This window comes from Enhydra lutris, unplaced genomic scaffold (assembly GCF_002288905.1).
Source record: "Enhydra lutris kenyoni isolate GAN:26980312 unplaced genomic scaffold, ASM228890v2 scaffoldscaffold68, whole genome shotgun sequence".
NCBI classification, from domain to species: domain Eukaryota; kingdom Metazoa; phylum Chordata; class Mammalia; order Carnivora; family Mustelidae; genus Enhydra; species Enhydra lutris.
The window spans coordinates 14311033-14337809 of NW_019154152.1; the positions used below are offsets into that span (position 1 = coordinate 14311033).

The 26777-nt window shown below is 39.2% G+C and overlaps 1 protein-coding gene across 1 annotated transcript in view; it reads left to right on the forward strand.

The window, feature by feature from the left end:
• Nucleotides 1–801: 801 nt before the first annotated feature.
• LOC111159380 (UV radiation resistance associated) overlaps nt 802–26777 on the forward strand; it is a 324480-nt gene continuing 298504 nt past the window's right edge. Inside the window, exon 1 of the mRNA XM_022521795.1 lies at nt 802–1085. Within this exon, the coding sequence (XP_022377503.1) occupies nt 969–1085 (117 nt within the window). The 5' untranslated portion in view covers nt 802–968. The remainder of the gene's footprint in view (nt 1086–26777) is intronic.

Genomic DNA, 26777 nt, shown 5'->3' on the forward strand with positions numbered 1-26777 from the left:
TAAACACTAGGGAGGAAAAAAGTGGCAAAGGCTTTTAAGGACAGCATAAGCAAGAGGTGATACTGTGTCCTGGGTGCCTGGTACACCTTGCAGCTCAGTACACTAGTTAGAGCAGTGTGAAGAGGGGCGTGGACTTGTGGGTTGGCATTGGTCGCCGAAGAGCAGGTGGGACTGCCCGACAGGTTTCTAGTCTCCGTGCATGCCTTCTGTCGAAACACAAAATATTCCTTTTCAATCTCCGCATGTTGCTGGGACCCCCTCAGGAAAAGGCTGCTCAGGGAGCTTGCAACATTAGATCAGCCATCACCACCCAGCTGGCGCCAAACGGGTCCCCTCCCTCCGACGGAGGCCGGTTACCATGGCAACTAGGTTCGGGCGGAAGTGGCTCGGAAGACTGACTCTCACTAATCAGGTGACTCTACTGCCTCCTGCACGTGACAACAGAGCCCAGGCGCTCTTTCTACCTAATCAGACCCCGCCCCTCTGTCCCCTTACTGACAACTGACACCCACCTAGAGCAATGGCCTTTGCGGATCGGCCAGGAGACCCCGCCCTGTAGTACTGAGAGAACCAATTAGACTGGGAAAAAAAGAAGCAACGCCCCAGGTTTCACCCGGGTTTGACAGACGCGATTTAGGCCATCCCGGGGTTCCTCCGCCCCGAGCCCATTCCGGCCGGCGATGGACAGACCTTTTGCCCAATAGTACGTCCCTTGTCTGGCTTTGGGTCCCGCCCCCGTAGCAGCTGAACCAATGAACAAGCCAGGTCTCGGCGGGGTGGTGGGGTTGCGCTGCGGTAATATGGCTCTTCCTTAGCCAGCGGCGGTGGCGGACGGAGGTTGGGTAGAACACTCCTGCCTCTCGGGTGGCGGGTTTCTCTGCTGCAGAGACTCGGCTGGTCGAGGATAGGCGGTGGTGGCGGATGCCGGAGGAACGCGGGCCCCGCCGCTTGGCGGCCCCTGGATCAAGATGAGCGCCTCGGCGTCGGTCGGGGGCCCGGTCCCCCCGCCGCCCCCGGGCCCGGCCGCTTCGCTGCCACCCGGTTCTGCCGCGCGGGCCCTGCATGTGGAGCTGCCCTCTCAGCAGGTAACCCCGCAGGCTCGCGGCGCTCGGCGGGGCGGGGGGGGGGGGGGCGGCGGCGGAGGAGGCCGGAGAGGAGAGCCCGTGGGCGGCGGGGGGACCCTGTGCCAGCCAGGAGACCCGGAGAAGTGCCCGGGGAGAGCTCGGGGGACCGAGGACCTAAAGCTTGTGAGGGGAGGGAGCCAGCGATGGCCGAAGTTCTGGGAGATCCCCGAGCCCCCGGAGAGATCCCGTTACTGGAGACCGGCTGCAAAAAGACTGGAAGAGTCCCAGTGGAACTCCCTGGGGGCCCCGGCCTGAGTCCGCCTCTCCCCAGCTGGGGGTGGGGGGAGGCTGGGGATTCCCCTGCGCGGACCGTCCTCCTTATCCCTCCGGGGAAGGGACCCGGGGAAGCCCGGGTGTCCCATGAGAGACGCGGAAAGCGCATTTCCTTTCTCAAGCCATTTGCGGAGAAACCAGTTAGTACTCTTTCTTAGGGGAGAACTTGAGGAGTCTATGGTTTCTAGCGTTTAGTTTTAATCTCCTTGTTATGAAGTACTCCCAAAGGAGAAATCCTTTGGGACTTTGGGGTTTTCGTCCTAATTCTCAGACCCCCCTCCCCCCCCCCCCCCCCCCCCCGCCAAGGATCGCATTTGAGCAATTTAGGGGCGGCACTTTCCTACTTCATTCCCTCAAATAACTCCGTGAAAGCAGGATTTGATGTATCTATTTGTGTCTTCCCCAATCCCTTAGCGGGGGCTTTGAGGGCGTCTCGGGGTCCACATTGTAAGGGGATAATAGAGAACACTGGGGATCTGACATAATTCTTTGTTATCAGCCGTATATGTGTACGGTACTTCTTCCTCCACCACTCCCTTGCCCTTGAAGTACCTATCACCCTCTTGCATTCCTCCAAGGAGAGGACCTAGGAAAAACCATCAGCCACTGAGAGTTTACAGCGTAGGATTTGTGCAAAGTGCTCGACAGCCGGTAGTTTATTTCATCCTGACAGCTCTGTGAGATCGCTATTTTTATGATTTCCCATTTTGTAGCTCAGCAGACTGAGGCTTAAAGATCTAAAATCGCCCAGAGCCTTGCAGTTAGTTAGGAAGGACTGTGGCTAGGTTTCACACTCTTGCCTCTGACCCTGTAGCCTGTGCCCATGGTTGGTGTGTTTGACCCTGGAGCAGCTACCTTCATGCAGAATGGAGCACCTTCCTTTATCCTTCCTTCAACTTTATATCCTTGCTTTAGTACTTAGGAAAGGTTTTTCAAGAAGAAAGCAGAGTTTGGGGCAGGGAGTGGGTGGGAAATGGGATGGATGTGAATGCAGTAGAGGGGATCCTAAAGCAGAGAGCTGGACCGGGGATGGTAGCTACAGTGGCCAGTGAGCTGAATTGTGTGCAGAAGCAGGCCTTTTTTATGTGGTAGAAGAGGATTTAAAGATGGGGTTTGCATGTGCCCTAGTTTTGTGGTGCTGTTGGGAAGCTCGTTGTTGGAGAATATTAGGAGTTTGAGGGTAGTGAGGTTTGGATTGTATTTATGAGGTCCTGGGAGGGAGTACGAGTCTGGTATGGGAGACCAGCCTCTGGAATGAGCATGAATTTTCATGTGTTTGGGGAGGTGGATTGTAAGGATGGATACTGAGAGAGGCGATGATGGGCACTGTTGCAAGCAGCCTGGAGAAATCCTAAGGAGGTGAGGGCCAAGAGGGGTTTAGTTTGGGGGAGTTTGGGGAAAATGCGGGATTAAGAAAGAGCATCGTTTGTTTCATAGAATGCATTCTCTAATAACAGTTCACAGTTTAAAATTGGGGGCAATAATTCAAACTGCCCATGGAATAAATTTAACTGCATTTGTAAGCCTTTGTCAGATTTTTGGATTTGTGCCGAGGGATATATGGTGGCTTAAGTGTTCAACTGAAGGCCGTATGAGCTCTGAGTATGGTATTTACAGCTTTCTGGGGGTGTCATCCTTCTTGAATTCTTGGAAGGTAGCCTATGTAACTAAAATACTTTTACTTTTGCAATTGACATTCATTTAGCTCTGTGGGTCAAAGTGTTCAGCTTTTTAGGGTATGAATAAATAACATTTAAAAAATAAATTTTTTGTGAAAAAAATAAACATTTTTTGGTGCAAGTGTTAACTGTATAAACTGCACTTGGATTACTTAGTACACACACGATGAATTGTCACAGAGTGAACACAGTTATATAACCATTACCCAGATTAAGAAATACAAAATTATTAGCATTCCAGCAGCCCCCCTTATGTTCTCTCCCATCTCTACCTTTTCTTTCTCTCCAGAGGAACCACAGTTCTGATTTCTAACAAGAGATCAGTTTTTGCCTATTCTTGAACCGTGTATAAATGGAATCATGCAAAATACAGCTTTTTGTGTCTGGTTTCCTTTGCTCAGAATTGTTTGTGAGCATCATAGGATGTGTGTGTGTATAAAACTTTTTTCTTTTAGCATTAATTCGTTGTCCTTTTTTTTTTTTCTTGCCTATGGCTTTTACGTCATTTAAAAGGTTTAGATAAATTGGAAATTCAGTTAATATCTTTCTTTTAAATAACCTTTGAGAATTAGGTCATTTTAATAAGATCTATGCTATTTGATAGGGTGTCAGTGTTTCAAAACAAGTAAACCTTGTTTTAGGATTTCTGTTGTAAAGTTGATTATCTCAAAGCACAGATTCAGTGGTTCCTCCAGCCCACTTCGTGGCATTGTCGACATTTTGAGTGGGTGGGTGAGTCTGTGAGATGTTGAGCCACATCCATAGCTTCTACCCACAATATACTAGGAGTACCCGTCCCCTTATGACAATCCAAAATGTTTTCAGGTGGTGTCAAATGTCCCTTAGGGGGGCAAAGTTACTCCTGGTTGAGAACCACTGTTCTAAGATATATTTTCATTTTAGGCTAGAGAGTATTCCTGCTATTTTCTACTCATTTATTTCAGTCTTCATTAAGTCCTATTGATTCTAGTGGCTATAATGTTTAAAATGTTAATTTATTATATTAGTTCTAAAGCTATTGGAATCTTCTTCCTAACCTGCCTCCAGGGGAAAAGACTTATTTATTCTGCTCAAAGAAAGTTCACAAAACTATGTAGAAGACCTAACTTATTTTTGTCTTATTTTAATCGACTTATCTTTAAGAAATAAAGTTTAGGGAAGCCTAGGTGGCTCAGTCAGTTAAGCATTTGCCTTTCGCTCAGGTCATGATCCCAGGATTCTGGGATCAAGTCCCCCTTTGGGCTCCTTGCTCAGCGAGGAGCCTTCTCTCTCCACTTCTGTTGCTCCCCCTTCTTGTATGTGCTCTCTCTCTCTTAATCTCTCTTTCTCTGACAAATAAATAAAAACTTTAAAAAAAAAGATAAAAAATGAAGTTTAGGTAAGGCCGTGTATGAGTAACTGGTCCATATGAATCTTTGTATGTATGAGTAACTGGTCCATAATTACCAACCTGACTGTGTCAAATGGTACTCCCACTTCATCTTTGGCTCCTATTGCTTCTGTATGATCTTACTTTAACTGTAATTTAAGCATGAACTAGTCACACATTTTGAAGACTGTTTTTGATCTTTAATTTTTGGTTGAGGTTTGTAATTAGTGAATATAAGCTCATCTGATGAATAACTTCCTTCACACCCTTAGATTTAGCAGTTTTGAAATAAAATGTTGTGTTTTGTGGTAGAGGCATTTAATATATCCTTCAAAGTTTGAGAGCATTTCTTTCCTCCCCAAAGTCTTCCTCACTTGAGTATGACTTAATTACATTTCTTAGATACTCAGAGCTGGATGCTTTTTCCTGATTGTTTAGTGAGCCTTTCCAGGGAGCTACATATTCCTTTAAGAATTTGATAAAAGCTACAGACACTTTCCTTAGAAAATGCATTTACATACATAGACAATTTTACATGCAGTTTTGGTTCTCTTGAGCCATCTATACATGGAAGACCCCAGATTAAATAGTCCTAAACTGGTTTATTCCCCTCCTTAACAATTTTTTTTTTAGATTTACAATTTATTATTCTTTTAGACAGTTGTCCATGTCAGGGTATATACATCTACCACATTTTGCCTAATAATGTTCAGTTACCTTTATTTAACTCTTGGTAGCCTTTTGGATTATTTCCAATTTTCTCTATTACATTGTTGTAGTAAATATATCCATGTATGGTTATCTTTCTACACTTGTGCTGATAAATCTGTAGGATGAATTTTGAGCAGTGAAATCACTCACTCAAAGGAGATATATGTAAACTTAGATTGATACAATTTTTTTTTTTTTTTTTTTTACTTTAGAAGGTACTAGCAGAGTGTTTCCCTAAAAGGACATACCCACTACAGTACTACTACCAAATTATGACAGAATGTCTTTCTCCATATTTTGTCAACTTCGGGCTCAAAAGTTTTCTCAGTGTTTTCAAAAATGATTTTATGTATACAGATGTTATCTGTATGTGTTAATATATATAGAATATAATCACATAAGTTATAAATATATGACTATATATAACCTTCATATGTGTATATATGTATATATTTCTGTTATTTAAATTTGTATTTACTTATTAGTTATATTTTAATAGCTTCATTTATGGTATATAAAACATTATGTTAAGTACATGATCTCATTTGTCCTTACACAAACCTATGAATTTCATCTTTGCATAGCTTTATGTAGCATTTTAATTTCTTTTGTGAATTGCAGGTTTATTTATATCCTTGGCATTAATTTTTCTGATTGCTTGCTCATGTTTTTCATCGACTTGAGCATTTTTCTTGTCCTGTTTTTGTTTTTTGTTCTTTTTTTTTTTTTAAGAAATTTATTTATTTATTTGACAGAGAGAGAGAGTGCAGGAGAGCACAGGCAGAGGGAGCGGTAGACGAGAGGGAGAAGAAGGCTCCCTTGTGTGGGGGTTGATGTAGGGCTCCATCCCAGGACCCTGGGATCATGACCTGAGCAGAACGCAGCCTCTTAACCAACTGAGCCATCCAAGCACCCATCTTGTCCTATTTTTGGAACAGGTGGACTGTATTAGTGCTATTAGCTTTTATCTCCCCTGAATTTTTTTTTAAGATTTTATTTATTTATTTGATAGAGAGAGATCACAAGTAGGCAAAGAGGCAGGCATAGAGAGAGGGGGAAGCAGGCTTCCTGCTGAGCAGAGAGCCCGATGCGATGCGGGGCTTGATCCCAGGACCCTGGGATCATGACCTGAGCTGAAGGCAGAGGCTTTAACCCAATAAGCCACCCAGGTGCCCCGTCCCCTGACATTTTTTATGTAGACCTTATTTTTCAGAATAGTTTTAGGTTTACAGAAAAATTGAGAGGAAAAGATAGTACAGAAAACTCCCATATACTCTATACCCATTTCCCCCATTCTTAACGTCTTTCAGTAGTATGATACATTTGTTGTGATTCATGAACCAATATTGACGTATTACTATTAACTGAAGTCCACAGTTTATTCAGATTTCCTTAGTTAAAAAAGTTGGGGTAAAATACACATAACATAAAATTTGCCATTTTAATAATTTTTAAGTGTACAACTCAGGGGCATTAAGTATATTCTGTGTTCGTGCAGTCATTATCGGTATCTATTTCCAGACATTTTCATCATCCCAGATACTGTACCCATTAAACAGTAATTCCCCATTTTCCTTTTCCTCCAGCCCCAGGTAAACTCTGTTCTGCCCTCTGTCCTTATGAATTTGCTTGTTCTAAGTACTTGATATAAGTGGAATGATACAATATTCGTCCTTTTGTGTATGGCTTATTTTCAGCATAATGTTTTCATTGTTTTTCTGTGTTGGAGCATGTATCAGAATTTCATTCCTTATATGGCTAAATAATACTCTATTGTATGTATATGCTGCATTTTTTTTTTTTTTTTAAGTAAACTGTATGCCCAGTATTGGGCTTGAACTCAGAACCCTGAGATCCAGAGTCCGTGCTCAACTGACTGAGTCAGCAGGGATCCTCTGTGTTTGTATATCCATTCATCTGATGACCTTTTTTCTGTGCCAGGATACCATCCTGAAAGCACATTATATTTGTCCTATCTCCTTAGTCTCTTGGCTGTGACAGTTCTTCAGATTTTCCTTCCTCTTGATGACTGTGGCAGTTTTGAGTACTGGGTAGGTGTTTTGTGGGCTGTACCTGTATTGGAATTAGTCTTACTTTTTTTTTTTTTTTTTCTCTATGATTAGACTGGGGTTTCTCTGCTATAAAGTTACTCTTTCTCATCCACCCTTCTGTGCTGTCCTCTTTGTTAAGGTAGTCAGTATGCGCAGCCCACACTTACGGAGTGGGGATTCCTGTTCCCTTTCCTTGACAGCAGAATATCTATATAAATTATTTGGAATTCTTCTGCACGGGAGGTTTATATCAGTAACCACTTTCTTTTACAGATGAGGAATCTAAGGCCTTGGGTAACTTTTTCAAAGTCACACAGTGTCAACACAGGGACTGCAGTCAAGGTCTTTGATCCTGAGTTGCCATGGGCAGATTGCTGGAGAAGCAGGAAGTTTTAAGTTACGTTAAGGTTCAGGACCATCATGCTTTGTGTGGTTTATTTCCCACAGCATGTGTACAAGCGCTGCTGCTGATGTAGTAGGAGCTGTATATTTTTATTTATTGATACATTATTTACTTATTTTTTTAAGGATTTATTTATTTATTTTAGAGAGTAAGTGGGTGTGCTTGTGGGGGTGGGGAGGAAGAGGGGAGAGGTAGAGAGAGCATCTCAAGCAGACTCCCCACTGAGTGCGGAGCCCAGTGCAGGGCTGGATCTCAACCACCTGAAATCATGACCTGAGCTGAAACCGAGAGCCGGGTGTTCACCTGACTGAGCCACCCAGGTGTGCCTATATTTTTATTTTTAAATTTTATTTCTATATGAAAATATCCTTTAAACAACTTTACAGCCTAAAGAGAAGAAGGAAATGGGATTGAAACACATACGAGAAAAAAAATAGTAGCGTAACACCAAAAAGCTTTATAAAGCCTAATTTGGCTGTACATGATATATATTTTCCCCTTATATGTTTATTAGATACCTTACTTTTGCTAATCTAATTTAATTATCTTTTTATTATATTTTCAAAAAAGTCTGTTTTGTCAGTTAGGCCACTGAAGGCAGAGAGAAAGTTGTGTCTTATTGGGAATGTATGCTTCATGCAGCACGCACTGTGCTATCACATTCATTCCTTCCACAAATATTTATTGAGCCCCTTACTTGTGACTCAGATTTAAAACATCCAATATGTATAAGATAGAATGATAGCAATTTTTGGGCTGCTTTGGCTCTTGTAAACAAAACTGTATGAGGAAGCTTCAGAAACTTGAAAAAAAAATCAACAGCCTTAAATCATTTTTATGTGACAAAATGCCGTCAGGAATGTAAGAATTTTTATTTGTTTGTTTCTTAGTTTTTCCTGTGAAAATGTTTAGTTCTCCTTTGAAAGGAAAAGCTATGTTCTTATTTAGTGTTTACTTTAAAATTTCTCCACAGGGTCACAATTCTTAACTTTGTGGCAGAAAATTCAGAAGTGAAACTGACTGGAAATAGAGCAAGAGCAGAATTGAAACTAATAAGTTGGGCCTGAAGTATATGGTAAAATGAAAAAAAAAGATTTTCATCGTTTCCAAATGTGTGCTTTTGATATCTGTATGTTTTTACCTGTCAGACTTATTACCACTGTGTTGGGGAAGAGGAGGAATATTTGTCATTTTTGATGTACTTGAGTGAGTGCAGCAAGAAACTAGGGGGTATTTTAGATAAACTAAAGATAGGTCTATGTTAAGGGAGGAGTTGAAACATTTTAGGTTTTATACTTTGTTATAGTTATATATATATGTTATATATATAATGACATCAGTAATGTCTCAGGAAGAGTTAAATTTTTCTGATGTCTTGAATGATGTAGTAGTTGTGTACTTAGATCATACAGCTAGAGGAACACATGGAGAATGGAAAAGTTGACATTGGAATTTTCAGTGGTATAGGGGCGCTTTGGGGTTGGTTGAGCATCTGACTCTTGGTTTCAGCTCAGGTCCTGATCTTGGGGTGGTGAGATCAGCCCTGTGTCAGACTCCACACTCAGGAGAATCCATTTGAGATTCTCTTTCCTTCTCCCTGCCCCTCTGACTCATGTGCACATGTGCTTTCCCTCTCCATCTCTCTTTTTTTAAAGATTTTATTTATTTGTCAGAGAGGGATGGAGAGAAAGAGAGAGCACAAGCAGTGGGAGCAGGAGAGGGAGAAGCCTCCTATTCCCTGAGCAAGGAATCTGATGCGGGACTCGATCCCAGAATCCTGGGATCATGACCAGAGCCGAAGGCAGACGCCCAACTGACTGAGCGACCCAGGTGTCCCCCTCTCTCACTCTCTTAATAAATAAATCCTTTTTTTTTAATAAAAATGTATAACTCATAGTATACCTTCTTGGTTTAATATAAAATCTTGTTTTCTGTCTTCTTTTAAGGTAGAAGTGTGAATTTGAATCATAGAATTTTATAGATGCAAAATCTGAAGCCCTCAGAGTTGAAACTATTTCCCTGGTAATAGGCTTGGTCCATCTGTTTTTTCCCTTCCTCAAGGAGTCAGTAAAGAATATTAGTTGAACAAATCTGAATTGAATGTTCCTTTAGTTCCTTTTAGTGACATTCGCCTGACAGTTACCTGACAGTTCCTCTTGTCCCTTTTAGTGACAGATATCTGACCAGATCTTGGGCCTCATGAACAGTTCTACTGTGCTTGGCTGGGTGTTTGAGAACTTGTTTCTTAAACTTATCTCTGTGCTTTGACACATCATTTCTGCAGCTCTGGGGATTTTAGGCTAGAATTGAAATGGGAGAAAGACTGTATTTTAAAGTTCTCTTTATAGGCAGAACACTCAGACCCTACCCCCCCAGTCCCCTTTTATGTTATGAATTAGAGTGAAACTTTGGAATATCCCTCTGTATTTGAAGTGATCAGTCTTCCCGTTTTGTCCCTGGGTACTTACCAGGCCGATCCTTTTTTTTTTTTTTTTCCCTCCCCCACGTCTGTTCTTTCTGAATAGTCCACTTGGAAGTACTGATTCTTTACCTTTTAAATTTCTGAAACAGCAGCATCTGGTGATTGTGAGTTTGTGATGTCGGGAATTTCATTCTGTAATATTTGACGATGATTGCCATAGACCTCATTTGCTAGAAGTGTTACTAGGCATTGAAAACTTTAGTAAAGTGCGTTTGTCCTTAAAAGCTGAGCCAGATAATGCTAAAAGCTGAGCATTAGAACCTATTACTTAAGCGTCTCTGTTTGTTTGTTGGTCTGTTGAAATATCTGGCATTTTTTCCCCTACCATGGTTTTTAGAATGTCCTGAAAGAAGCATTCACATATTTTTAAAAACAATAAGAAAAACTGGGAAGCTGAAAATGGCAGTTACCTTTGGCTTTTGTCAGTAGATGCCAGGGTAAGAAAAAAGAGAAGGTACAAATAAGTAAAAGTGGAAATCAGACTTACGATCTTTTTTTTTTTTTTTTCAGGGAAAACTGCTTGTTCTTTTTACCATGACTGTACTTTTTTTTTTTTTAAACTAAGGGTTTAATTCTGAACTATAAGTACTTTATATGTCATGTTAGCTTCTCTTAAAAGAAGTATAGGGGCGCCTAGGTGGCTCAGTTGGTTAAGCGCCTGCCTTCCGCCCAGGTCATGATTCCAGGGTTTTGGGATTGAGCCCCACATCTGGCTCCTTGCTCTGCAGGGAGCATGCTTCTTCCTCTGTCCCCTTCTTGTGCATGTGTGCACTCTCTCTCTCTCTCTCTCTCCCTGACAAATAAATAGACGAAAAAAGAAATAAAAGAACTGTAGAAGGAACTTAACTGCATCAACCGTTTATTCAACAGATATTTATAAAACACCTTCTTTGAATTATGTTAAGTGTGTGATTAGAAACTGTATGCCTCGTTTCCTCCAACCTACTTATGTCTTTCTGAGGATATGAATTATTTCCTGTCACAGTGCCAGTCTTTTTTTTTTTTTTAAGATTTTATTTATTTATTTGACAGAGATCACAAGTAGGCAGAGAAGCAGGCAGAGAGGGAGAGAGGAGAAAGCAGGCTCGCCGCTGAGAAGAGAGCTCTATGTGGGGCTCGATCCCAGGACCCTGAGATCATGACCCAAGACGAAGGCAGAGGCTTCAACCCACTGAGCCACCCAGGCGCCCTGCCAGTCATTTTTTAAATGAGACTAAAGGAAAATGAAACTTTTAAAAAAATGTAGCATGAAAATAATTTTATTTAGAATTATGAAAAACATTTTTTAACCTTGTCTACCTTAATAAGTAATCTCCTTGAGAAAACTGGTACTGCTTTCATCCACTAAAATGTTAATATCTAGCTATATATGGGAAGCAGCAATATGAAAAAGATTTTTAAAATTTTCATTTTGAAAATAGATCACAAAGCAAGATAGGCAGGTAGGCTGTGGGTGCTCATTACAGGTCTAGGATATTTTATAGTACTATACTCATTCCAGGAGAGAGTTGGTCCCATTTTAGACTTACTGTAGAGAATGTGTTTCAGTCTTGTTTTCATGCATTGACTTAATGGAGTTTGTTCTGCTTGGAGGGTATTTAATATAAATGTAAAAGTAAAGAACAGTTGTCCAGGTGCTCTGGAGTGACTAGTTTAGTTTTGATTTTCATGTTTTTCTATGAAAAGACATCAGTTTGATGATTAGATGGGGACACTAGAATTGCAGAATTTCTTAATTGCCCCTTAGCTGCATTTTTTTGTTGTATTTTTTTTGCTGCATTTTTGATAAATAAATGACAATTTTAGAACTACCTGAAAATTACTAAAAAGTATTGCTCATGATTATTGCCTTGAATTTTCAAGAAAGTTACATTTTCTATATCCTCTTTAATGAAGTAGCAAAAAATATATATATTTATTATGTATATACTTTTTTATTGTTTATTATTATTTTTTAGAATTGAAGTATAATTGACATGCATCATTAGTTTTGGGTATATAACATAATGATTTGATATTCATGTAAATTATGAAATGATTGGCACAATAAGTCTAGTTGATATCATCACCATACATAGTTTTTTCTTTTTCTTTTTTTTTTAGTAAACTTTTTTTTTTTTTTTAATTTTAGTAAACTCCATTCCCAATGTGGGGCTCAAACTCATGACCTGCAGTTCAAAAGTCACATGTTCTACTGACTGAGCCAGCCAGCCAGGTGTCCCAGTCACCATATATAGCTACATTATAGTTACATAAAAAATTTTTTTCTTGTTATGAGGACTTTTAAGTCCTTGTAGCAACCTTCAAATGTTTAGTACAGTATTATTAACTATAGTCACATTACATCCCATGATTTATTTATTTTATAATTAGAAATTTGTACCTTTTGACCCCCTTCATCCAGTTCATCTCTTATCCCTTGTTTTACAATTTCTTTTTTTAAAAAGTTTTTTTTTTTTAGAAAATATTTTATTTATTTGTTTGTTAGAGAGGGAACTCACAAGCAGAGGGAGAAGCAGGAGCTGAGCAAGAAGACTGATGTGGGACTGGATCCCAGGACCCAGTAATCATGACCTGAGCTGAAGGCAGACGCTTAATCGACTGCGCCACCCAGGCATCCCATTTTTTTTTTTTTAAATGATTTTATTTACTTATTTGAGAAAATAAAAATAATAAATAAAGAGAGAAAGCATGCAGTGAGGGGCGGAAGGAGAGGGAGAAGCAGACTCTGGGCTGAGCAGGGAACCTGTGTGGGACTCCATCCCAGGACCCTGGGATCATGACCTGAGCTGAAGGCAGGTGCTTAACTGATTGAGCCACCCAGGGGCTCCTGTTTTAAAATAGTTTCTTTTTTTTTCTTTATTCTTTCTTTCTTTTTTTTTTTTTTTTAAAGATTTTATTTATTTATTTGACAGACAGAGATCACAAGTAGGCAGAGAGGCAGGCAGAGAGAGAGGAGGAAGCAGGCTCCCCACCAAGCAGAGAGCCCGATGTGGGGCTTGATCCCAGGACCCTGGGATCATGACCTGAGCCGAAGGCAGAGGCTTTAACCCACTGAGCCACCCAGGCGCCCCTTAAAATAGTTTCTTAAAAACAGATAATTATTCCTTTAATATGGTGTAGTGGGAAGACTTGTAAAGCTGGTTCTGAATGTGACTCAGGTAACTTTGGGAAACTTTGTTCTGGTCTTAACTTTTACAAGAGAAGATTGGAAATAGATTGGATTATTTCTATCTCTAAACATTTTAAACCCTCATTGTGCCTCCTTTTCCTCAGTTGCCAATTGTTTGACTTTTCTTCCCTAATATTTTCATTCCATAAATATTGTGTTCAGCTCTGTTCTACACTATCATTTGTTCAATAGTTATTTTTTTTACTTTCTGCTATGTATACCACCCTGGTGAAGAATGTGGATTCTAGAGCCAGACTGACTGGGTGAAATCCTGGTCTTTCCGTTTTCCTAGCTGAGCAGTCTGGAAGTTACTTGATCTCCTTATGCCTCAGGAACTCTCAAATCAAATGGGCATAAGAGCACCTACCCTGTGGGGTTGTTGAAAGGATTAAATGAGTCATAAATTTGCTTTAAAAAGTGGTTGGTACAGGGAAAGTGCTCCAGAAATGTTAGTTGTTGGCTCCTGTTATTACTGATTTGTTAGGCACTGAGGATACAGGATCAATACGGTGCTGTCCTTGCCCTGGAGGGACACATAGTCTAATGGTTAAGGCAACTATATCAGCAAACCATTTTAGTGTAATACAGGAGGTGGTTTGAACAAATGCTGAGGTGGGAAAGGGGAGGAAAAGCATTCTAGCAGAGTGACCAGCCTGAGTAAAAAAGTAAGGTATCAACAGGAATGGCAGATAATTAACTGAGGCTGGAGTTTAAATAGTTTGGAGGAGGATGGTGGAAACAAATGAGTTGGAGAGGTATAGTTTGGGATTAGATTATAAAGGGCCATATATGCCATGGTTTAGGATTTGGGTATTTTCCTGGAGGTAGAAGGAAGGACAGTCTTTTTTTTTTTCTAAGACTTCTTTTTTTTTTTTTTTTTAGAGCAGTTTTAGATTTCCCAGTGAAATTGAGCAGAATATATGAAGATTTCCCAAAAACCCCTGCCCCCACACATGCATAGTCTCCCCCATTATCAATATCCCCCACTCTGTGGTACATTTATTATAGTCGGGGAACCTACATTGACACATCATTGTCGTCAAAAGTCCATAGTTTACGTTAGGGTTTTCTTTTGGTGTTATATGTCTATACGGTTATAGATAAGTGTATAATGACATGTATTCACCAATATAGTATCATACAGAGTTGTTTCACTGCCCTAAAAATCTCCTGTGCTACACCTGTTCATCCCTCACTCCCTCTTAAGCTCTGGCAACCACTGATCTTTCTACTGTCTCCATTGTTTTACCTTTTCCAGAGTGTCATACAGTTAGAATCATACAACTCTGTTGAGTATATACCAAGGACCATGATTGTTGGACCATATGGTAAGAATATGCTTAGTTTTATAAGAAACTGCCAAACTGACTTCCAAGGTAGCTATCCCATTTTGCATTCCCATTAACAATGAATGAATGAAGAGTTCCTGTTGCTACACATCCTTGCCAGCATTGGTGCTGTCAGTGTTCTGGAGTTTGGCCATTGTAATAGGTCTGTGTAGTGTCATCTTGTTTTAGTTTGGATTTTCCTGATGAAAAATGATGTGAAGCATTATTTCATGAGGTTGTTTGCCATCTGTATATCTTGTTCAGTGAGGTGTCTGCTAAGGTCTTTGGCCCATTTTTCATTTGGGTTGTTTTTTCTTATTGTTGAGTTTTAAGAGTTCTTTGTGTATTTTGGGTAATAATCATTTGTCAGATGTTCCTTCTGCAAATATTTTTCCCCAGTCTGTTGCTTGTTTTCTCATTCTCTTGACATTGTCCTTTGCAGAGCAGAAGTGTTTAATTTTAACAAAGTCCAGTTTGTCAATTATTCTTTTCATGGAGATTGTGTTTGGTGTTACATCTAAAAAGTAATTGCCATACCCAAGGTCACCTAGATTTCTCCTGTGTTATTTTCAGTGAGTTTTATAGTTCTGCATTCTACATTTAGGTCTGTAATCCCATTTTGAATTAATTTCTGTGAAGGATGTTAAGGTTTGTATCTAGAGTCATTTGTTTGCATATGGATGTCCAGTTCTTCCAGCACTGTCTGTTGAAAAGACTGTCTTTGCTCTATGGTATTGCTTTTGCTCCTGTGTCAAAGATCAGTTGAAATTACTTACGTAGGTCTATTTCTGGGCTTTCTATTCTGTTTGATTGATTTTTTTGTTTATTCTTTTGCCAGTACCGCACTGTCTTGATTACCATAGCTTTATAGTAAGTCTTGTCAGTCCTCTAACTTTGCTCTCTTTCAGTATTAGGTTCACTATCTTGGGTCTTTTGCCTCTCCATATAAACTTTAGAATCAGTTTGTTTGATAACCACAAAGTAACTTGCAGGGATATTGATTGGGATTGCACCAATCTGTAGATCAAGTTGGGAAGAATTGACATCTTGACAATATTGAGTCTTGTTATCCATGAATATGCAGTGTTGCTCAACTTACTTAGTTCTTTCTTGATATCTTTTATCAGAGTTTTGTAGTTTTATACAGATCTTGTACATATTTTGTTAGATTCAAGCCTACTATTTCACTTTTTGAGGTTACTAATATAAATGGTGTCATGTTTTTAAATTAAAATTCTACTTGTTCGTTTCTGGTAGAGAGGAAAGTGAGTGGCTTTTGTATGTTAACCTATATCCTGCAGCCTTGCTATTATTGCTTATTAGTTCCTGGAGTTTTTTGTCCATTTTCTCAGATTTTCTACATAGAGGATCACATCATCTGTGACAAAAACATGTGTAAGTTTTATACCTTTTCTGTATACATTTTATACCTTTTCTTGTCTTTTTTTTTTAAGATTTTATTTATTTATTTGACAGAAAGAGATCACAAGTAGGCAGAGAGGCAGGCAGAGAGAGAGGGGGAAGCAGGCTCCCTGCTGAGCAGAGAGCCCGACTTGGGGCTCCATCCCAGAACCCTGGGATCATGACCAGAGCCGAAGGCAGAGGCCTTAACCCACCGAGCCACCCAGGTGCCCTATACCTTTTCTTGTCTTATTGCATTGGCTAGGACTTGTTTTTAGGAAGAATTTCAAGCTTATTGAAAAATTGTAAAAGTAAAACTTATACAGGAGCACCTCACCTTTATACCTTTTACCCAAATTTGTCTACTGTTAACATTATTCCGTGTGCTTTATCATTTGTAAGTTCTCTTTTTCTGTGTCTATATAGGTATAGATAAATATTTCTTGGTATATGTGAATCATTTGAAGTTATTGTGACCTTTTACCCTTAAATAATGCATATGTATTTCTTAAATAGGTATACTCTCTTTTATATGCATAGTATAGTTATCAACTTCAGTAAACTTAACATTGGTATACTTTTATTCAATCTGTGGTTTATATTGCACTTTTGTCAGTTGGTCCCATAATGTCCTTTATAGAAATTTTCCTCCTCCAGTTCATGATCCAGTCTAGGATCAGGTAGTGCATTTAATTGTCTTACCTCTTCTTTAAGAGATTTTCACAGCTTTTCTTTGTCTTTTTTTTTTTTAATGTCAGTGTCATAATACAGATCACTTCTTCCCTTTTTAAAATAGAACATACCTCATTTTCTGTTAATCTGATATTTCCTCATGATCAGATTCAGATTATGCATTCTCACTGGGAATATTTCATGTGTGGTAATGTGTCTTTCATAATGTCTCACTTCTGGGGGTATGTGGCGTCCATTTGTCCCTCACTGGTGCTGTTAAGTTTGGTCACATGGTCAAGTTATTATGATTTCTCAGCTTTAGAAGTCTGTGCATGTGTGCATGTGCACATGTGCGTGACCAGTGAGTAGTTTGTAGGGAGACACTTAGAGAACATGCATATATCCTGCTGCCCCCTACCCTGAAGACTTACCATCCATTGAGGGTTTTTACCTGAGCTAGTCTTGGCTGTGATGTGACAAAACAAAGATTTCCCAGCTCTTAACACTCCCTTCACATTTACCAGTCTGACTTTGACATTGTACTGTAAGCAAGAAAGGGAGGATAGTCTTTTTAAAAAAAATTCATTAATTTTTTTATTCAAGGATCATTGACACAAGAAGAGAGCACGGTAGTGGAAAGAGTGGTGAGAAGACTGCAGACAAAATTTCTAAATAAGGGAAGATTGAGGTCTAAGTGGTGAGGCAGTGGTATTCATGCATTTTCCATTCCCTTCTTCTGTCAGCAGACATTTATTGAATATCTGTGTGCTTGCCCATTAGCCACTTGGGATAAAAAGACATAGTTTGGTCCCTAAGGAGCTTATCGTCATTGAAGCTACAGAAGGGCAAAGAATTGTGATAAAATATGTTATTAAGAGTTTTGCTTAAAATATAGCTTTAAATGTTACCATATACTTAAGGGTACGATCTCACATGGCTCAGTGAAGTTGCTAATATTGTCCGTGATTCACTCATTGGTTCATCCATCAAACACTTATTGAGGACCTACCTTTGTGCCAGGCTTGTGCTAAGTGCTGTAGGTGTAAAAAGGAATAAAACTTGGTTTCTGTATTTAGAGATCACCTCTCTTTTTGTGGAGGGCATTGACAGTAAAGCGTGATTGCACCAAGTGCTATAGGATGGTGGCATTGTACACAGGTAGTGGTAGCCCAGAGCGGAGAAATGATCATCTTTGGGGTCATGGATGGGACAAGAAGGTCAGAAAGGATATATCAAAAGTGTAGATTCTGGAGCTGGGTCATAAAGAGTGATTTAATGTTTGCCTGCTTAATTGTAGGTATTCATTTTAGTCTAATTATAATTACCATTTACTGCCATATTTTCCTCAAGACAAGATTCATGATTTCTTGTCACATACCATTATAGAGATACCCCTTAACAGTAATTCATGAACAAGTTTCCCACTTTTACTTTATCTTTTACCCTGCTGCTTTGTTTGTAGTAGATATTCTCCTTAAAACTGTTCTTATAGTATTTTTAGCTACAATAGTTAGAGCCATCTCTCCCATTTAACAGGGAAGAAAACCAAGGCCCAGAAAAGAACATGGAAGAGCTAGAGTTCACACCCACCTATTCTGGTTCTAAATTCAGAGCTTTTCCTACTATCTCACTCACTTGTTGAACTTAAAATGCAGTTTTCCAGTTTCATCTTTGTACAAACCTGTAGAGCTCCAGTTCAGAGGATAGATTTTTGAAGCTCTAGAGGTAAACGCACCACAAAAGAATGAGGAAGCTTTAGGGTGATTGATAATAATAGTCCGTACCTACACAAGCCTATATAGCTTCAGTTCAGAGGATAGCTTCTGAAGCTCTACAAAAGAATGAGGAAACTTTAGGGTGATTGATAATAATAGTAATATTATTGAACTGTCACATGTGCCAGAGCTGTGTGTAAGGACTTTGGAGTTACTCCATTTACTCCTCATTACAATCTGTGAGATACAAACTGTCATTAGCTGCATTTTATGGATGAGGAATGAGAAGCTTAGAGAGCTTAAATAATTTCCTAGTGACACGGCGGCGAGGGGCTCAGGCCCAAGTCTGCCAAATTCATGCTATAACATAAAGACGGTGTTTGGGATCATGGGAACCAGTAGCTCACAATTTGATTTTGAATTGAAGCACACTCTGTTTTTTTCAGGTTGACTTAATTGAACCCAGTTTGTACATGGGCGTCTCTAGAGTTGTTTACCCTCATGCCGTAGAGGCTGTCGCGCAAGAGTTATTCTTCATGTTGTGGCTGTCTTTCTCTGTTCATCTGTTGCTTTCGTGGCTGAACATCTGTAAAAGTCTTCCCATATTATTTGCTCTTTAAAAAGTCAAAACTTCCTTAAAAAAAAAAAAAAAAAAAAAAAAGAAGATTTATTTATTTATTTTAGAGAGGGAGAGAGTGTGTGAGCCAGTGGGGGAGGGTGGGAGTAGAGAGAGGGAGGAGGAGGAAGGGGTAGAGGGAGACAATCTCAAACAAATTCCCTGCTCAGCATGGAGGCCACCTCTGGGCTTCATCTTAGGACCCTGAGATCATGACCTGAGCTGAAACCAAGAGTCAGACACTTAACTGACTGAGCCACCCAGGCGCCCCAGTGTGTCAAAACTTCTTGGTGCAGAAATGCAAATAGGGCAGAGACCAGAGTTTTTAATTTTCTTGAATTTATGTAGGAAAGGTATTCAATGGTATTTATTTATTTATTTTTAAAAAGATTTTATTTATTTTTTTGACAGAGAGAAATCACAAGTAGGCAGAGAAGCAAGCAGAGAGAGAGAGAGGAGGAAGCAGGCTCCCTGCCGAGCAGAGAGTCCGATGCGGGACTCGATCCCAGGACCCTGAGATCATGACCTGAGCTGAAGGCAGAGACTTAACCCACTGAGCCTCCCAGGCGTCCCTATTTATTTATTTTTAAAAATTTACTTATTTATTTATTTGAGAGAGAGAGCAGGAGCAGTGGGGAGGGGTAAGGATCTGGGAGAAACAGACTCCCCTCTAAGCAGGGAGCCTGATGTTAGACTCAATCCCGGGACCCTGGGATCATGACCTGAATGGAACGCAGATGCTTAACTAACTGAGCCTCCCAGGCACCCCTCCAAAGGTATTTAGACTTCTTTCTTTCTTTCTTTTTAATTTCTTATTTATTTGACAGAGAGAGAGAGAGAGAGAGAGAGAGCGAGCGAGCACACAAGCAGGTGGAATGGCAGGCAGAGGGAGAGGGAGAAGCAGGCTCCTTTGCTGAGGAAGGAACCTGATGTGGGGCTTGATCCCAGGATCCTGGGATCATGACCTGAGCCGAAGGCAGTTGCTTAACCAGCTGAGCCACCCAGGCACCCCTAGACGTCTTTTTTAATGTGTAGTTCGTGGCACATTGTGGATACTCAAGAAATGTTGAAATACTTTGGTTTGTTAGAGTACAGTGTATAGGAGAGAATTATGAAGATATGAGAATATCTATGAATGTGAGAGTGTATTGGGACAGATTGGGATAGAAGATGGTAATAGTAAGTAGATTTAGAGCCTTTGGATTTATTTAGTAAATCTTGATTGTGGTGGAAGGGCCTTCTTAGATGAAGGCAACCTGGGTCAGTTCTAGGGCAAAGAGGAGGTAGTGATGGGAAAGAAATAGTGGGAGTGACAACAGAAAGTTTCTGGGTTAGGATTACCAAATTAGAGTGTGCTAGTTTTGCTAGGTTTCAAACATAGATTCTGCCTGGAATCAGTTATGCTAGTATCCAATGCTTTTTAATGGCTTGCATCTTTTTTTTTTTTTTTGGAATTAAATAGAACATACTATTTGTAAGACAGTGCTTGTTTCCAGGAGAGGAACTTGATACATGTATAAGAGGAGGAAGCTGGGTTTTCATAGTATGCATAGCAATAGTTTTAGGGCAATGAATGAAGGATGTGGAAAAGAAGGAACATATGCCAGAAATATTGTGAAGAAAGAATGAACTGATGGGCTGGTGGCTGATCGGAAGTAGGGGTGGGGACATGGGGTATCTGCACGGCAAAGATGTCTCTTGGGTTTTGAAACAAGCAATCTGGGAAGCAAATACATGAGGTACATGCATACATATACACATAATCCAAGAGGCTAGGCCTGGGTCCAGATCTTGATGTTGGTACTTACTGACAGTGCAAACATGGCTAGTTCCCTTTACTTATGGCCCCAATTTTATTATCTGAGAAATAAGATAGAGTAGTACTTACTAAAATTAAAATGTGCATAAAAATTACCCAGAGATCCTGTTAAAATATAGATTCTGATTGCGTAGATCTGTAGTGGGTCCTGAGATTTTGTGTCTCCAGTAAGTTCCCAGGTAATCCTGAGTAGCAAGGGCTTAGGTGACCTTGAGGATGTTTTCCAGTTTTGTAATTCTATTTATTGAATGTTTGTCCTTTGGAGATCGGTTATATTTGAGACCATGTCATCTCTGTTTAGATAAATGAATTCTAAATCTCTCTCTTCAAATTAGAAATGCCTGAACCAATTCATCACCTTACACTGATAACCACATCCTTTTTTCAACATCCCTATTTCTGTTAATACTTTATATTTATAAAGTACTTCATGATTTTTTCAGAGAGCTTTTATATCCATTATTTCATTTGATCCTTAAAATAACTCACAGAGGTAGGCATACAGGAAATATCTCCATTTTATGGGAGGGTCAACAAACTCAGAGAAAGTAAGTCATTTGCCCACTAGTGAGTTGTACTACCCTAGAGTTCAGAATTATTGACTCTAGTTTGAACTCTTAACCACTATGTCACACTGCTTCTGGTAATGGCTATCACAGATACCTGTGCTTACAGGTTAGTTGCCATCTCTGTTTTTTAAAAAATGTAAATTTTAGGGGCACCTGGGTGACTCAGTTAGTTAAACGTCTGCCTTCGGCTCAGGTCATGATCCCAGGGTCCTGGGATTGAGCCCCACATGGGGCTCCCTGCTCAGCAGGGAGCCTGCTTCTCTCCCTCTCCCTCTACAGCTCCCCCTGGTTGTGCTCTCTCTCTTTGTCTGTCAAATAAGCAAACAAAAAAATGTAAAGTTTATTTTATTTTGTTTTAAGATTTATTTATTTGAGAGAGAGAGAGAATGTAAGCAAAGGGAGGGGCAGAGAGAGAGGAGAGAGAGAATCTCAAGCAGACTCCCCACTGAGTATGGAATCTGATGTGGGGCTTGATCCCATGACCATGAGATCATGACCTGAGCTGAAACCAGGAGTTGGACACTCAACTGACTGAGCTACCTAGCCCCTGGTTTTATTTAAAAAAAATAAGCAATATATTCATGTGGATCACAATTCAAAGGTATATAAGAGTGAATTTATACCCATTTCCCTTTCCCTGGGACAACCATTTCCCATTCCCTGGGACAAATACCCATTTCCCTTTCCCTGGGACAACCAAGTTATCGATTATATTATATGCTTCTCCAATAAGGACATAATTATATTCTTTTTTTCTCTATGAAACATAGATGCTAACATGATAAACACATTGACTGCATAAACTTTTGTGTGTTTTTTTTTTTTTTTTTTTGAGAGAGAGAGCGAGCGAGAGTGAGTTAAGCCAGAGTAAGTGGGGGAAGGGGGAGAGGGGAAGAGAATCTTAAGGAGGCTCCACACCCAGCGTAGAGCCAGATGTGGGGCATTTTTCACAACCCTGAGATTATGACCTGAGCTTAAATCGATTTAGACACTTAACCTGAGCCACCCAGGTGTCCCAAACTTCTGTGTTTTTTTTTTTTTTTCCATTAATAATATATCTTACAGATTGTTCCATATCAGTACTCAGACAGCTGCCATATAATTTATTCTTAATGGCCATTTAGTATCCACTAAAGGGTATATTGTAATTTAGCTAGTCCCCTATTGATGGACATTTAACGTATTTCTAGTTTTTTTTGCTAATATAAACAATAGGGCATTACATATATTATGATGTATATCTCTATAAAAATGTATAATTTTTCACAAATGCGGAAGTGGAATTACTGGGTCAGAGAATATGTGCATTTGTAATTTTGGTAGTTATTGCCAGATTGCCATCATCTGCGGTTTTTCCATTTATACTCTTTTCAGCTAAGTCCTTGTTTTGCCACTGACTTGCCTCTGAATATGCTAGCAGACTTTTCGGTCTATGCCAATTTTAGTGTAGCTTTAATTTACATTTCTCTTATGAGTGAGGTTGAGAATCTTTTCATGTTTAAGTGCTATTTGTATTTCCTTTTCTGTGAATTATCTGTTAATATTCTTTGCCATTTTTTTCTATTGGGTTTTTGGATTTTTTTCTTATTGATTTTTAGGAACTCTTTATGTTTTAGTGAAATTGGTTATGTGAGTTGAAAAGTTTTGGTTAGGTTGTTTTTCCTTTGACTTTGCATGTCACAGTTTTTGCCATGCATAATTTAAAAATGTTTTATGTAGTAAAATTTATAGATTTTTTTTTCCTTTTATGGCTTCTGAGTTTTTCACCATTCTTAGACCTTTGAGGTTATAAAATAACTTTTCGTGGTTTCTTTTGGTACTTTATGCATTAATTATTTACATTTAAATATTTTTAAGCCATTTAGAATTTGATACAAGGTATAGGGTATATTTCCTAAACATACACACACACACACACACACACACACACACACACACACACACACCCCTTTCCCTTTCTTTCTTCCTTTCTTTCTTTCATTCTTTTTTATTTTTATTTTTGTGGCTATTCTATTGCCCTAACACCTTTACTGATTAGTTCATATTTCCCCAAGGGCCTTTTGACTCCCTTATTTCTTTTGTCAATCTTCATTTCATCCCCAATCATATCCATTATCTAATCTCCCTGTTAAGCCCATTTTTGCTTTAGGCTCCTATATTTGTCTTATCCTTTCTTTCTGTTCCTGTTAATATTACTTTAAAACATTTTTATTATGGAAATTTGAAATATGTGTAGTGCAATATGTATTGTGTATATTAGTGTATATTGAAATGCATATATATGAAGAGGTATATAATGAACTCCTAGGTACCTGTTATAATATAACTTCAGTAACTACCATGTGATGGCATATCTTGTTTAACCGATGCCTACCTAATCATCCTCTCTCCCTCAACCCAGTAATTTTGAAGCAAATTACTGCCATGATATTACTCTTTTAAAAAAAATTATTTCTTTATTTTTCAGAAAGAGAGAGAGGGAGGGCACAAGCAGGGGGAACAGGAGGCAGAGGGAGAAGCAGAAGCAAGCTTCCCACTGAGCAAGGAGCCTGATTCGGGACTTGATTCCAGGACTCTGGGATCGACCTGAGCTGAAAGCAGATGCTTAACCAGCTGAGTTACCCAGGCATTCCCCCATGATATTACTCTTAACACTTGGACCACTGAGCGCTGTCTCCTGTCTTCCAATTTTTATCTTTCAGGTCATTGTTTGTAATTCTGTGTCTTTCTTCCTTGGTCTTATATTTCTAGAATAATAGTTTTCTAATAAATGCTTATTGACAGTGTACTGCTAGATTGTTTGACCTCAAATTGGCCTTTTTGTGTGCACAAACTCTAGCTCTTTAGTGAGGTTACTCTGAAATTAGGGAATGCCATGTTTGTATCCCTAGAGCTCCTAGCTTGGTGTGTGGAAGAAATACCAGCAAGATAAAATAGAAGGAAGAAGGGAACAAGAGAGGGAGGATGAGAGATATAGGTGGAGAACAATGCTAGGCCTGTCACTGCAAAGACTTGTTTCTTAGAGCAACACTACCCAGAGGAAACATGGAGGAAGAAGGGCAAGTTTGGACCTTCCACCAAGATTGGGGGTAGATAGGTTGGAGAGACAAAAACCCAGAGCCCAAGTGTATAAGAAATGTAGAAAGTTCAGAGAGATATATTTGGCCTTTTCCTGTGGGGGAGTCTGTATTACAATTGTAGTGCTTACTAAATGACTGACTTAAATTCTGGGACTGAGTGAGAGTGGAATGAATGTCAAAATAAAGGTTTTAGTTCCAAGGTTGTATGATTTGCATCAGAGAGCTGTCAGTTAGGGATGGGAGCTATAATGTATTTTATGAAAGATTAGAATTAGATTTTTTTTATTTGTTTGTTTAAATCTATAACATTAGGCTGTTGGTACTATTTGCCTATAACCAATAGCACCAAGCACTGGTTATAAATAAAGCATTTTGGGTTCTTTTAAAAACTTTTTCCGGGGAGTCTTTCAGGTGGGATCAAAAGATTAGAAAAAATAGGTGATTGAGTGCTATCATATAGAAGGAGCTTTTGTATTTTTTAAAAAGACTGATCTAATTTATCATGCTTAAATTCTCAACTCAGTAATTTAACATTTTTACCTTCTGTGGGAATGTGGAAAACTAATCTTCTCTCAGGTTTGCTTTTGTTGTTCCTTAGAAAAGTATATCAAAATAGTGGTAATCTGAGTTTACTGGAAACAACTTGGGCCTTATTCCTCCATGCCATTTAGCCTAGTCCCAGGGAGAAAATAAATGCCTGACCTGAAAAAAAAAAAATGAGTTGAAGATCGGAAAGGGGGCAGGTGCCCAGAACAAGTTTGACTACATTTCTAAACCAAATGCTACTTAAAGAAATTATCTCATAATATCTGTGACTTTCTATATTAAAGCTTAGCGAACTGGTCAACAGTTTCTGGCATTTGTAACTAAGGAGACTAAGAAAAGTTATTATGGTTAAAGGATTATAAACAAATAAGAATATGAAGAGAATGGATATGCACTGAAAAACTTAAAATAATTTACTCTCTGGCTCTTTACAGAATGAGTTGGATTTTTTTCTTATTGATTTTTAGGAACTCTTTAGTACAAATATAGTAATATTTGTTTAAGTAAACATTTAAAATTTCAGGTTCTCTTGTGTTCCATACTAGTACTTCTTAAAAAATGGATACATAGTTTTTGATTGTATGCTGTACCACAATTTAAGAGTGGTTATTAAATTTTTGCTTTTATAGCCAATGTCAGAATAAGCATATTTGCACACATTTTCGTGACTTGTGGAATTGGTCAGATATTACATACAATTTTAAATTTAATAATTATTGCTAAATTGCTGTCCCTCCAAATTGAACCAGTTTGTATTTCTTCCTGCATTATTTTCCTTACTCATATCAACTGTGACAAAAACTAAATAGTTTGACCATTTAATCAGATAGGATTCTTCATTTTCTATTGCTGAGTAAGAAAAAAAATTAGTGGCATAAAACAACATCATCATTTATTTTGCTTATGATTGTGCAGTTTTGTTTGGCTGTGGTAGGAATGACTTTTTTCTACCTTATTTGGTGTCATTTCTGGTGGCTCCAAGGCTGGGGGCTGACATGGTCACTTATATATCTAGCTATAGCTGGGATCTCGCTTGAGGCCGTGGAGAGCAACTACAAAGTCCTTTTCATGTAGCTGCTTGGTGTCTTCACATTCGTGTGACTGGGTTCTAAGAAAGAGCATCCTAAGACAACTAGATAATTTTATGATTTAACCTTGGAAGTCATGTAGTCTAATTTCTACCATTGTCACAGTCCTGCCTACATTAAGGGAGAAGGAACATAGACCCCATTTTGTTACGGAGGAGTGGCAGTGCTACATTGTAAGAGAGCACGGGGTGTGATGTTTGATACAGACCTTGTTTGGAAACTAGTCTTCCCTGAGGTGGAATGGTTGTTTTGATGTGTATATCTTTAATTAGGGGCATGATTATACATCTTCTCATATGTTTATTGATCATTTCCGTTGCTTTTTCTTTTCCATTTCTTTTTCTTCTCATATGGTTTATAGACCATTTCCATTTCTTTTTATATCCTTTGCCTCCTTTTCTATCAGGTTATAGAGTATTGATTATATTATTGATTAATAATAGCCCATGTAGATTAAGCAAATTAGACTCAAAATTTGTTTTGGAAGATGCCTCTCTATGGTTTTAGAAATCATAAAAGGTGTGTGTGGGATGGTTATTTAGTTTGGCAAAGGTGGGGATTTGTGGAGTGATTATATTTAAGAAACACAGTATTTGTGTTTTTGAAGCAAGGGTTACCGATAGGGAAGGAAGGGTGAATGGGAGCCATATTCTCCTCCTGTTAGCTGTAAGCCTCCCTG